Here is a 12,948-nt window from a genome sequence, read left to right as displayed (position 1 = left end):
GTTAGATGTATATTGAACCAGCAGCCAGAAAAGCAGCTGGAAAAGCAGCCTTGTGTCCCATCTTGCCTCATATGTCACACTATTTCAGAATCTGCTGGAAGGAAAGATTGGCACTAGATAAATATTTCCCAAACTGCACTTCCATAAAAACCTGTCCCTCAAAACTATGGTTCTATGGTATTTAATAATTTGGAATGGGCTTCTTTATTTCGGGATTTCTCACAGCCTTTATAATGCTAATATGAGCAGTGAATCTCCACCAGGATGATAAAGTGTGCAGCAGTTCCCAAACTTATTTGACCGTGGGACCTTTTTTTCCAAGGAGAACCGATTAACATTTCCTACAACTGGCGCCGCTCACAACATTCTGGGGGAAGCGATGGACCACATGGATCTTTAAGAACCTGTCTCGCTCTCCTCTTATTTGACTAATTTTATTTTGTGTATTCCTCCACACTCCTGTGGGAGCAGCAGACCAGTAATGAGTGTGAAATGGAAATGTGTGTGTGTTTACAAGGGCTGTACAAGTGTGAGGATGGCCCCGCCCCACACAGTTCAGTGGTTGCTGATTCAGGGCTGTCACTGCCTGCGACTCTGTCCAAAGTGCTGGCTGCTGTGTTAGTCCCTTCCAGCTAGATGCTTTCTTTGCTGGGCTGAGTTTATAAACTTGAATGGGGAAGAGAAGTAATTGATGATTAGACAAATGACATATGGCTACAACTATGAATAATTCTTATCCTGGGCCCAGAACAGATCACCCTCAGTATCCCTCTGGCTCCAACCTCCATCTTACAGCCCCACAAGGCTGCTTCTACACAGAGAAGGGGCTCTGACCCACACTATCTTCAGCAGCAGTGAAGGGGCCCGAACACCTAGCTCTGGGCTGGACGAAGGAGGCTTTCTTTACTTACTCTGATGTCATCTGGGTGACCAGTTGGAGGGAGGTGAAGCCAGCGGTAAGGAAGCTGTCCCTGTACTGGACCATTTTGATGGCACTCAGCCAGTCATCCACGGTGGTAAAGGCCGTGAAGTCTGGGATAGAGCGGTCAAGCAGGGGTTGGGAAGGCCTGGCGAGACAGAGAGGAACAGGTGAACACACAGCTAAAGAGAGGTGGCACTCCAGACTGACTCTTCCCTCCTGGCACCACCTCTGAAGCTGAGGGGCCAGTCTTCTACTTCTAAGAATTGTCACAGGTCAGTCAATGACACAAACAGCTTGGTACAGTATTCAGTTGAAGGGAGGAGGACTGACTCCTCATCCAAAGATGCGATCCTGTAAAAGATGTGCACAGCCTCGCTAAATCTACGGGTAACAGTTTTCTTTTTCCTGATGTCTGAAAAGCATGGCATGGAACAGCCAAGCAATGACCGCCCTTCTCTGAACAGACCCAAGGCAGATACACTGGGAATGGAACCAGCCATCTTGAGGCCAGCCATTTTGAGGTCAGCCATCTTGATGTCAGCCATCTTGATGTCCCTCCAGTTTCACATCCAACTTCTCTCTAGGCCACAAGAGTTTACTTCCCATGTCTGCATGGCATTGCCCTCTTTAAGGTGCTCTTTGGAACTCTCCTTTACAAGGTCCACACCGCAGTCAGATATACTTTGCGAAATGCAGAATGATCCCATAAAAGCTCTTTCCTTGGTTGTAACATATGCCAAACCCTTCGATAGCTGCTCACTGTCCTAAAAATGAAGATAATGCTCAATACACCCCAAGGACCCTGAGTGCCCTTACTTTTGCCCACCTCACCGGCTTGGTCAACTTCATGCTTAGCAACTGGCCCTGAGCTTCTGACTCTCCTCACAGGCTAAGCACTTGCCCTTTGCCCTCATCCAGTCCATGCACTCTGGCCCTTCAGGTGGCATCTGCAAGAGCATCCACCAGATAGCTCTCGCTGCAACTGGGGGCATGATCTCTGGGAGCTCTGCACAGGACTCTGCCAAGTCCGCCATTAAGTGCTCAATTTTACATTTTTTTTTATGATCATCGGATCAATATCTGCTGGCCCTACATTATTTAAACCTCCACAATGGCAAGAACTACATCCTACTTGTTGTATAGAACCAGCACTGGGTACAAAGACTGGCCTGTAGCCACCTACTACGTTTTGGTTGAAAAGAGAAATTAATAGATGAGTTCATGCAAATGTATCTAAGTGAAGCACCACAGACACCGGAGCTGACAGCTGCTTTGTGCATCCATTCATATCAAAAGAATCTGCCTTGTATTTTGTTTTTTTGTCTCACAGCAATTGGAGCTTTTACCTATCTAAGTTTTGGCAAAAACTTCAAGCCAAGAGCTACACTGGCCTAGACAATCAGTGCAGTTAACAAAGAGGTGCCTCTCAGACGTGAGATTATTAAAAATGATGCATCACCAGTCATAGCAGATACAATCTACTAATACAGAGCCCAGTGCCGAGCCCACTGGCTGCCAACAGATGGCAGAAACCTGACCAGGTCTCAGAGTATCACATGAAATATATTTTAGAGGGAGAGAGGGAGGATAAAAAGAAGGCAAAAATCTGGGAATGTCTTCCATTAGTGGACAGTCTGTGCCAATCCAACTTTGCTCCCGAGAGAGCAAAGGCTGCCAACCATGCCCTTGGCCATGATAACAACCACCTCTAGGTGTTACCCTGCTTCACTAGACTCACACAGCGGTGATGGTTGCCACAGTCTTGAGACTAGCTGGGTTCCGGATCATCTTGTCCAGGGTGTTGACGATCTCGGCAAAGCGGGGCCGGCTATTGCGGTCCTTCTGCCAACAGTCCAGCATGAGTTGGTGCAGGGCAGCTGGGCAGTCCATAGGAGGGGGCAGTCGATAGTCCTGCTCGATGGCATTGATGACCTGTTGCAGCAAAGAAGAATCATGTGACTAAGAAAGGTGTTACCAGCTAAACATAGCAAAGACGGAGCCTCCTCCAGCCAAGTTGGCACAGTTACCCTCACTGGTTGCCACTCATCTCTTACTATGTGATTTGCTCTGATCTTGGTTTCCCTACCTAGGAAGTAGGGACAAGATTTTGTCACTTTGTGTCCTCTGTACCTGTTATAGGGAGGGCCTGGTACAATTGAGTCTCCGTGAATGTTTATTTAAGAATGAGAAGCTCAGCGCGCTGGAGAGGTGGTTCATTGGTTAAGAGCATTTGCGGTCTTCAGGAGACCCAGGTTTGGTTGCCAGTGCCCTCACCAGGCAGCTCACATCCATTTGTGACTCCTCTTCCATGGGATCTGATGCCCTTTTCTAGATTCTTCAGTTACTGCTTACCCATGGTGTACATACAGACAGACAAACATACACAAATACAAATGCAAAATTTAAATCAGTTTTAAGAATAGAAGGTAGGACTGGAGAGATGGCTCTGGTGGTAAAGAGTATGGACAGTTTTTGCAGAGGAGTGGGTTTGATTCCCAGCAGCCACACTGTGCAGCTCACAGTGGCCTGTAGCTCTAGAACTCCAGCTCCAGAGACATTCAATGTTTCTAGTTTCTGAGAGCACCAGCACTACTGTGTGTGAACATGTGTGTGAGCATATGAACATGCATGCACACGAACGTGTGTGCATGCACACACATACACACATATACACAGAAAAGGCATAGGACCTAGAGATAGTGGTGCACAGTTGCAATTACAGCAATTTAAAGGTTGAAGTAGGAGGATTCTGATTTCTGGGCTAGCCTGGGCTGTATAAGAAGACTTTATCTACAAAACAAAGAAAACAGAAGGTGCAGGGCTCAACTCTGCCTTCCTGAAAACAGGAGGTAAACAGCAGTGACAGATGTGATGCAGAAACCTGGCGAACTGTTATTTATAGATATGCTCCCAAAGCCTGAGATGACCTCATTCTTTCAGTCCTGAAGGAAAAGGAAGGGAGACAAATCAGCATTGCCGGTCCCACTCCGTGCCTGGATCCCGCAGATGCTCCCTGTGCAAGGCTGCCCTGAACCTCCTGAGGCAGCAGCATGGGAAGGATGGGAGGTCATGGCAAACACACTTTCAGTGTGGTGACAATAGTCCCCAAAGCAAGATGCGACCACAAAGTGAGTGCAAACCTCTAGTCCAGTGTGGGTGGTTTTCACTCCCTCTGCTGAAAAAAAAAAAAAACTTTGCAAAAGTTTCAGGACCTTTCAGCAGTTCATTTTTTCAGATTTGTATGTGTTTTCACACTGTGTGTCTTAATTCTCAACTCATGAAAGTCAATTTTGCCTCCTATGCACTTTTTGTATTAGAAAAATATCATAAGCGACCCAAGTTCTAACCATAGAATTCTATGAGGGCACATTTACAATACCACAGAAAGTCCGGAATCTAACGCCAGCCTTTACAGTGATATGGTCATTGAAATGGAAATAAGCTCACACTACCATATCAGGCAAAAGGGTGGGATGTCTAACTGTACAGCATGGTCTTACACTTTCATAAACAAACAAACAAACTGAAAGTCATAGCGAAACAGAGCCCGGCAACTGCACGGCAACCTGGTCGGGTATCCACGGTGGGGTGAATTGCAGTCACTTCAGGGCAGGAGGAACAGGATGCTCTCTCTGTTTTCCATCTTGCTTGTTTGTATTTTATTGCCTATAATAATTGTACATTGATTTTATATTAAACAGGTGAAGCACCTTAAACAACAAAGGAAATTATTTGGAGTTCGGTGATTTTCTGGTATTTTTACCTCCACTGGAAAAAAATCAGATTAATTTCAACTGATTGTTCTTTTCTTTCTGACCTTGTAAACTGGTCAAAAAGTGAACATCCTCAATCAGCTTATATTTTTACAGTTTGTATGGACAGTACAAGCAGTGTGAGATGATGTTACCTGAGGTTATTAGAGGTAATCAGTGTATTATTTTTCCATTTAATATGGGGAAAAATGAGCATCCACCGCATGTCGGTGTCACTGCAATATAAAATGATGAGTGCCTGGGAACACTGTCTTTTGAAGACTGACTAATTTTTAGTTCCTCCAAGCTGTTTTCAGTCAAATTCCTTTGTATCCTCTTTGGAGGACATTATGACCCCATTTTCCCGGTGAGAAAATGGACAACTAGGCAATGAAGCAATGTGCCTGAGACATAGGTGTGTAAAAGGTGGCAGCTAACACACATAGGATACCTGGCTTTAAGGTGTCTATCATCTATCTCTGGGGCCACAGCACTCAGCTGGAGCCTCTGAGGCATCCATAGGCTAAAACATGGTAGAGCTAAGCTAAGGGATCCACAAGAGCCAGTGACTCGGCATTGTTCCTATTAAGCTGGTTCATTGACATGTGCCATTTCTAAAGTCTTCTGAGCAACCGGACTGAGGGACACGGTGTCTCCATTCACTGTGGGAGACAGGTGGAATTGTTCACTGAGCATTCAGAGTTGCTTTCTCTAGATCACCTAAGGCCAAACTAGGTGAGGTCAGCAGGAGGGGCTAGAACCCAGGTTCCCAGTGTCATGGACTTTGAGAGCTCCAAAGTCTTCTCTGCAGGGTAGCAAAAGGCATTTGTGTTCCTCTCAAGTCCTGGCACTACTGTATAAACCAATTTCCCCCACAAGCAAGTCAACCCCTCTCTCTGTCTCAGAGGCACAGCGCTGAGGAGCACTGCTTGAGGAGCACTTCACTGTGCTGCACTGTGGACCCAAGTACTCCACATAGGGCATCAAGAGGATGGGATCCACGGATGTACTGAATCTTCCGCCCACGAGCTTTAGACTGAAGCAATGTAGCCATATTGATAATTGCCCTGGTAATTTTTTGTTTGTTTGGCTGTTTTTGCTTTTGTTTGTCATTTCCTCAATGTGTTTGGCATGCTTACCTGCTTTTGAAGAGACTATCAAACCATCTGGTGCTCCTGCCCCTCAGAAGGGCCAGTCCGGAGCAGAATGGCTACGTTGGTATGAGTACGACATGGGGTTGGAGGTGTTGGCCAGTGAATCTTGGGTGCAAGTTCTACTTCTCATTATATGAAATCTAGGGATAGTCACTGGATGAGAAATTGCATAGTAGGATGCTTGAAAGGTGTTGTAATAGGAGCGGCGGGGCTATGTTCCTGGCACCCAGCCGCCCGCCACCGGCTAGCTTTACCCGAAATAACAACACACAAACTGTATTCACTTAAACACTGCTTGGCCCATTAGCTCCAGCCCTTACTGGCTAATTCTGATATCCTGATCAACCCATCTCTAATAAACTGTGTAGCACCGGTCTTACCAGGAAAGATTCAGCATGTCTGACCTGGCGGCTTGCTTCATCGCGTGTGTCTGCCCGGGAGAGGGGAGCATGGCCTCTGAGCTCACTTCCTCTTCCTCCCAGCATTCTGTTCTGTTTACTCCTCCCACCTATGTTTTAACCTATGAGGCCAAGCAGTTTCTTTATTAATTAACCAATGACCTTCCTCCATCAGAAAGGCGAGAAGACACAGTGCGGGGGAACAGGTTGAACTCTGCACAGATGACTGACAGCAAAGTCCTTATCATGTGGAGGGTGTTAATACCACCACCTCTTAGTGGACAATTTCTCAGCAAGTAGGGAGCCATTAGTGGCCATGTTGGAAGTCTAGGAAGGTAGTGTTTGAAATCACCAAGCACATAGTAGGGATACATTGGGGCCATATCCCGTTGATCACCTTTTCCCATAGAGGATGACCATGGGAACTCTCTTCCCATATGCATGCTTACAAAGTGGGACTTCATTAGATATTTCTCCTAGATGATTCTGTTGCAATTACCCAAGTTGATACCCAAGCACTGATGCTTCTAAAGTCTTTATACTTTGTACAAGCTACATTTCTCACGGCTGAGAGTGGACAGAAGCAACTTTAGGCAGAGAGGAACCATTGTGGCTCACAGGTTCATGGAGTTAGGGTCCACCGTGGCAAGGAAGCCATGACAGAGAGCAAGGTTAGCTGTTGCTTGGTACCTGTTTGAAACACAGTATCAACCAGGAAGCAGAGAATTTGAACCACGTGTGAAAACACATGAACCTCTGAGAGACATTTCACATCCAAACTGTAATACTCTTCTTATGATTTAGATATGCCTGCAAAGGCCATGTGTTCAAGGCTTGTTCAGTAGCCTATGGTGCTATAAGGAGATGGTATAACGCTACTTCAGGAAGTGTCACCTAGCTAGAGAAAGCATATATCACTGAAGACATGCCCTCGAATGGGATATTGACACCCTGCCTTCTCTTCCCCTTTCTTTTGCTTCCCGACTCTGTTAGCTGATGACCATCTTCCTCTGCTACATGCCACACCACCCTAACATTCCATCTCATAAAGTTCTCAAAGCCATGAAGTCAACCAACTGTGAATGACATGCCTAAAATAAAAATAAAATAAACCTTTTCTTTTGTAAAATCATTTCTCTCGGGTAATTTGTTACAGGAATGGAGAGCTGACTAACACAACTCCCAGCTTTGAGGAAAAAGATGCCTTGGTCATCCACTGGTATTTGGGGAGCATTCGCCTGCTGGGCCTCATCTTTGAGGTGATTTTCCTGGGGATATTTTATTCTCTTTTTAAAAGTTTAGAACTTCTATAAATTTGTGTAGTGCATATAACTCATGGTTATTATTACAGTACCATTAGATCAAACACATTGCTAGACCTCTATTAGGACTTGGGGATGATTCTCTGCCACCCTGCCTCATCTCATTTACAGATATGGAGAGTAGTGTGGAGACACACTTAGCTCACATGTCTGACTGTGACAAATACAAGAGGCCATTTGGATTGTATGGGAAGACTTGGCCTAAGGCCAGGGCCTGGGATATTTTACTTAACAGGAATGAAGATCTATTGGGAGGACTTCTAAGTCCCTTCCTTGGCTCATAGCAGGGTGAGGTCTATTAATATTAAGAAGAGAGGAGTTCAAGGTCAGACTGGTATATAGAGCAGAGTGAGTTCCAAGACAGCTAGGGCTATACAGAGAAACCCTGTCTCAAAAGGGTGGATATTAGAGCAAGATCAGAAAGCACTTCAAGGGGGAAGACAGAGGGAGGTGTTGGGGTGGATGTGAGAAACAGTCTAGGCAATTTAGTCTGAGTTTATTATGCAGTCTGCAGTCCAGTGTGACTAAACATTTTAGGGCCTAACCAAAATGTTGAGCTCAGAGAGGGATTTGCTGTGTGTACATGAGCCCAGAGATGGTGGGTGTGAGGTTGGTTGCACACAGGAGCCTGTAGGAAGTCCCAAGCATTTTCTGGTGTTATATGAGGGACTGTAGCCTCTCTGGAAAGTGAGCGAAGTCCTTCCCTCAAATTCTGACTTGAGTTCTTGGCTGTGCCAGAATTCCCATTTCCTGTTAGCGAGCCGGAGGCAGGCGGTACCTACTCGACCCTGAACTGGGAAGAGTGAAGTGGAGGAGCGGAGTGCAGCACAGGAACCAGGGCACAGTGGGTTAAGTTGAGCTCTGATGTTTCAGTGAAACTGCAGCTCCTCTCCACAGACAATGTCACTCTCATTATCTCTGTCAATCAGATCCAAGCAGCAGAAGTTCCAAGCTGCTCTCTCTGGCTGACAAACTCTCTGTACATGTTCAAAGACCTTCCTGGGCTCCAGAAGCCCAATTACCAGCACTCCGACTTGCCTCTGCAATTCTCTTCCTTCAAGCCTTTTCAATTGTCATCTGTAAAATCCTTCACCGCTGCCACCTCCCTGCTTTCTGATGAGTGTGACTGTAGCCCAGCCTCAGGGAGCCCCTCCTGACTCTCCCCCAGGCCAGGTCCCAGGGGCTTTCTGAATGAGCATGATGTCACCTCCTGTGCCCATTAGGAGCAGAATTGCACTTGGGACAAGGCTTAGAGGCTTTATTTTGGAAAAGTATAACAAAATGAGAATTATTGACTATTTTGCAGATGTTCACATTCCCTCTGAGTCTCTACTCAAACATCAAATATCCAGAAAGCTTCCTCCCTCCTCCTAAAGGCTCCCCAAACCCTCTGTATATGCCACTGGACTGTAAACCCTTCAAGAGGAGGATCAGCAAGTGCGTTGTTTTGATCGCCATTAGCATGAGCTGACTGTGTTGAATGAATGATTGGGGAATTCTTGAAACCCAATGTCAGAAACCTCCATTTATTTTCAGCACAGGTGAATGCATTGCCTGAGAATATCTCAAGTGTCAAATCTCGCTTGTTGGTTTTGTAATCCATTCTATGTGAGCTGAATTGTTCTTTATCGGATTAAGGTCTCTGGGTGGGGACAAGATGGGTCTGCTTTGTCTGGCAAGCAGTTTTCACTTAGACAGTATAGATGGAAGCCGTGCGCAGCCGATTTCATAAAAGCAGCCTAGTGCCTGTCAGCTCTGGCACTTACTGATTGGACACACTACAGGAACAGAGGCGAGGCGTGGCTAATCACAGATAATAGAGGACCTAGATGCCACACGGTTGGCATCAGGACCTGGTTAAGGACGTCGTCATTTCGTCGGCTCTGAACTGAAGGACTCTGCACACGACAGCACCAAATACCATTCCACAATCACCGTAGGTCCTTTTCTTATAATTTTGCTGGGAAACTACCACCTTTCTCTGTCTTCTGAGAAAAGACTGTCTGGGGGCAGCTTTCACAAGCTGAAGAGTGCCTCAGAGTCCACCGAGGCATAGACGTGCTTACAGTGTGACTGTAGGAGCCGAATGAATTTGATCTATACTAGGGACAGCCCTGTCCCCTCCAGTCTAGAACCTTGGAAAGAAAATAACTGTCCCCATGAAGGTGGGAAGGGAAAACAAGACACACATGCAGGCTTTGCAAGTTGCAAGTTTCTGGGCACCAAGCAGAGAGTGGGCATTTGAAACACAGAAAAGGAGTGATATGGGAGGAAATATCTCAGGTCAAAGGTGGTATTAAAATCCAGGCAAGACTTTTGATTGGAATCTTATCAGACCCAAGTACCTTCAAAAATTTCATTGTTCTTTACTAGGAAGCAAATTTCCCATTTGAAAGAACATCACCCAAATGTCTCTACTTAGAGCGTCTTTAGTGGCTTCTTCCCTCCATTCTCATCCTCTCTGTGGAGTGCAGCCTGGAGAGAGGTTGATGGCCTCCCTATAGACAGGGGTTCTATGTCTACAGCCTGAAGTTGGCCACCTTGGGACTCTTTCTCAGGATCTTCTTTGCTGATATTAGCACAGGCCAAACAAGACTGGCTTCTCAGGGAAGAAGGACTCCTTATGCTGCTTCTCTTTAAGCTGATGGTAAAAGTTGCAGAAACATGGAAACCTTGGCACTCACAGCATGAGGTCTACTTGGATGAGTGTTTACGACAGTTAGATGTGGCTGATACTTACATCTTGATTGGACATATCCCAGTAGGGTCTCTCTCCAAATGACATGACTTCCCACATGACAATCCCATAGCTCCAGACATCGCTGGCTGACGTAAACTTGCGGTAGGCGATAGCCTCTGGAGCTGTCCATCTCACGGGGATCTTTCCTCCCTAAAGAAGGAAAAACCAAAGTTGGTCCAAATAAGTAAAACAAAAAAAGGCACACATCTTACTTCATACCATACCCTACATTGTTTCAGCCTGTGAATTGGGGTAACCAAGAAACTCCGTGACTGGTAAATAAGAAACATTGAGGGAGGTCTACTTAGAGGAGCTTTGGGGGAGCCTTTACTAGCCCCATGGGCACTCCACACATGAAGGGGATGGCAATGGTGAGATTCCATCACCCCACCCTGATACCCTGCACTGATTTTTACCACTACTGCCGGGTAAGGTGGTGGGAGGAGAGAATACAACCATTCTAAACTCAGTAGCACCACATCAGATTGGCTAGCCAATGGTTGTCATTGTCTCATGTCAATGTAAACACCACAGACTTGGATCAAGAGGAAACACAATGAACCTAAAGGAGAGCTGGGGCATAAGCTCTGGGGACCCTCCTACCGAAAAGTCACCCCAGCTGTACCTCTGCCCCTATTCACATTGTGCTCCATCCCAGAGGGAAGGTTTTTCTAGTTCCAAGTCCTGCTTACAGCCCTGGGCTGCACTGGGTGTGAGGGGTCTTTAGCCCTTAGCTCGCCTCTAGACCTGATCAGCACTGCTAACCTAAAGCTAAAATCTGTCTTTGCCAAACATCACTTAGCCAGCGCATGAGCAAACAGCATCTGCTCTTCATGGGCTCTCTTTGAGGAAGACCTGGGGTCTCAGAGAGTAGCTTCCTGGAGACTATACAAATGTCATCATGGCACACAGATAGTGGGGAGGTAGACCAGAAACTCAAAATGTATTTAATGCAATTGAAAAAGGAGGAGGGTAAGGATGGAGGTTAGCTGTAGGGGTTCTGAAAATTGGGGTACCTGTTTGGACATCAGTACTGGCTTTTTCTGCCTATGGGGCCAGGCCAAATACCCACCCTCTCTGAGCACCTGCTCATGAGCACCTGTAGAGTTTGGCCCTCACGTGTCATAAGCAGCTGCTCTTCCTATAGGTCTGATGCCACACTGCCTGTGTGTTAACTGGTATTTTCACTAGAGAGCAAGTTATTGATTGACCAGACAGACTTGCTGTGGAAGGGAAATCCAGACCAACAGCAGGAAAGGACTCAAGCAATCTGGCCTAGCCAAGGCCAGAGATTCCTCAGAAGGAATCAGAGAGCAGTGAGGGTGGGACAGAAAGCGCTAAGTATGGCTTAGTGTTAATGTGAGCTACGTCACGCTGTCACCCAAACACATCCTTTCCTAGGACAATGTGATCCTCTTTCTCTACTCATCATTCCAAACACCAGTATCTCACCGTTCTGTGCCTGGGCAGCGAATGGCTCCGTTGTCCCTGAAACTAAGGGAATCAGGCAAGGGCAGGCTACACCAGGGAGCAACAGAGCCCACTTTCTTTCCTCTCAGGGCTCATGCTTCTTCTGTAGGAGCTAACTTTTATACTGGGCACTCTTGCAATCCATTTGAATCACCAAAATCGATGGTAGAGTTTGGCAGAAATGCTTCAAAGGTGTTTAAATGGTTAATCTACAGGCTAGGGGGAGAAGAAACAGTGGACAGCAAGATGGATTTTTGTGTTTCCTCTCCAGGGCTGGGAGGAAGAAAGGCCGCCTGGCCTGGACCTCCCCAAGCTCATGGCCCATGCTCTTCAAGGAAGACACTCCTGATTTCCCCTGGGGATTCTGGCAGGCTTTTGTGGTGGGAGGTGTCCTCAGCTCAAATGCCAGAAACATGACAAATGTCTCGAGGACGGGTTTAGGCTGCCCTGCAAGGGATGCTCTGTCCTCACCATCCCCAGAACATGAATGCATTTACTGGCTTTACCAATATGGTACCCACGACTGGGAAGAGAGGTAGAAAATTCATCGGATGAACAAATAACTGCCAAACATAAAAACGTCAGCAGGTGGTAGCTCAGAGACCCTTGTTCTATGTTGCCCATGAGGGAGGGTCCATTGAAACACCATGAGATAGCCTGGGTTTCTCCAAAGAAAAAGTGGGCTTGCTTTTTCAAATTACTTGGGTTCGGCCAGGGCAATAGGTCGGGCAGTAAAGTGCTTCTCTTACAACCACAAGGACCCAAGTTTGATCCCCAGAACCAATATAAAGAAGGCCAGGAGTGGTAGTGGGTGCTTGTAAAAGCAATACTGGAGACTGGCATATGCCTGGGCCTCATGGCTGGCCAGTCTAGCCTACTTGGTGAGCTCTAGACCAATAACAGACCCTGCATCAACACATACTGTAGACAACACCTGAGTTAAGTGTGGTAAGAGAGAACGGGAAGTGTTTGTGTATGTGAGTGTGTGTGTGTGAGAGAGAGAGACAGAGAAAGAGACAGAGAGAAAGACTATGAGAGAGAGAGAGAGAGAGAGAGAGAGAGAGGAAAAGAGAGAGAGAGACAGAGAGAAATGATTGTTCGTGTGTGTGTGTGTGTGTGTGTGAGAGAGAGAGAGAGAGAGAGAGAGAGAGAGAGAGAGAGAGAGAGAGAGAGAGAGAGAGAGAGAGAGA

General features: G+C 46.5%; 1 protein-coding gene across 1 annotated transcript in view; it reads right to left on the bottom strand.

Moving 5' to 3' along the window:
- Ephb1 (EPH receptor B1) overlaps positions 1-12,948 on the bottom strand; it is a 445,475-nt gene that overhangs the window by 4,623 nt on the left and 427,904 nt on the right. The window contains exons 13-15 of the mRNA XM_026789586.1: positions 10,289-10,438; positions 2,661-2,854; positions 912-1,067 (exon numbers count right to left, since the gene is read on the bottom strand). Coding sequence (XP_026645387.1) covers positions 912-1,067; positions 2,661-2,854; positions 10,289-10,438 — 500 coding nt within the window. The remainder of the gene's footprint in view (positions 1-911; positions 1,068-2,660; positions 2,855-10,288; positions 10,439-12,948) is intronic.

Source organism: Microtus ochrogaster, unplaced genomic scaffold (genome assembly GCF_000317375.1).
Source record: "Microtus ochrogaster isolate Prairie Vole_2 unplaced genomic scaffold, MicOch1.0 UNK24, whole genome shotgun sequence".
In the NCBI taxonomy this organism is placed as follows: Eukaryota; Metazoa; Chordata; class Mammalia; order Rodentia; family Cricetidae; genus Microtus; species Microtus ochrogaster.
The sequence above is the reverse complement of the archived record's forward strand: the minus strand, read 5'-3'. Positions and strand labels throughout refer to the sequence as shown.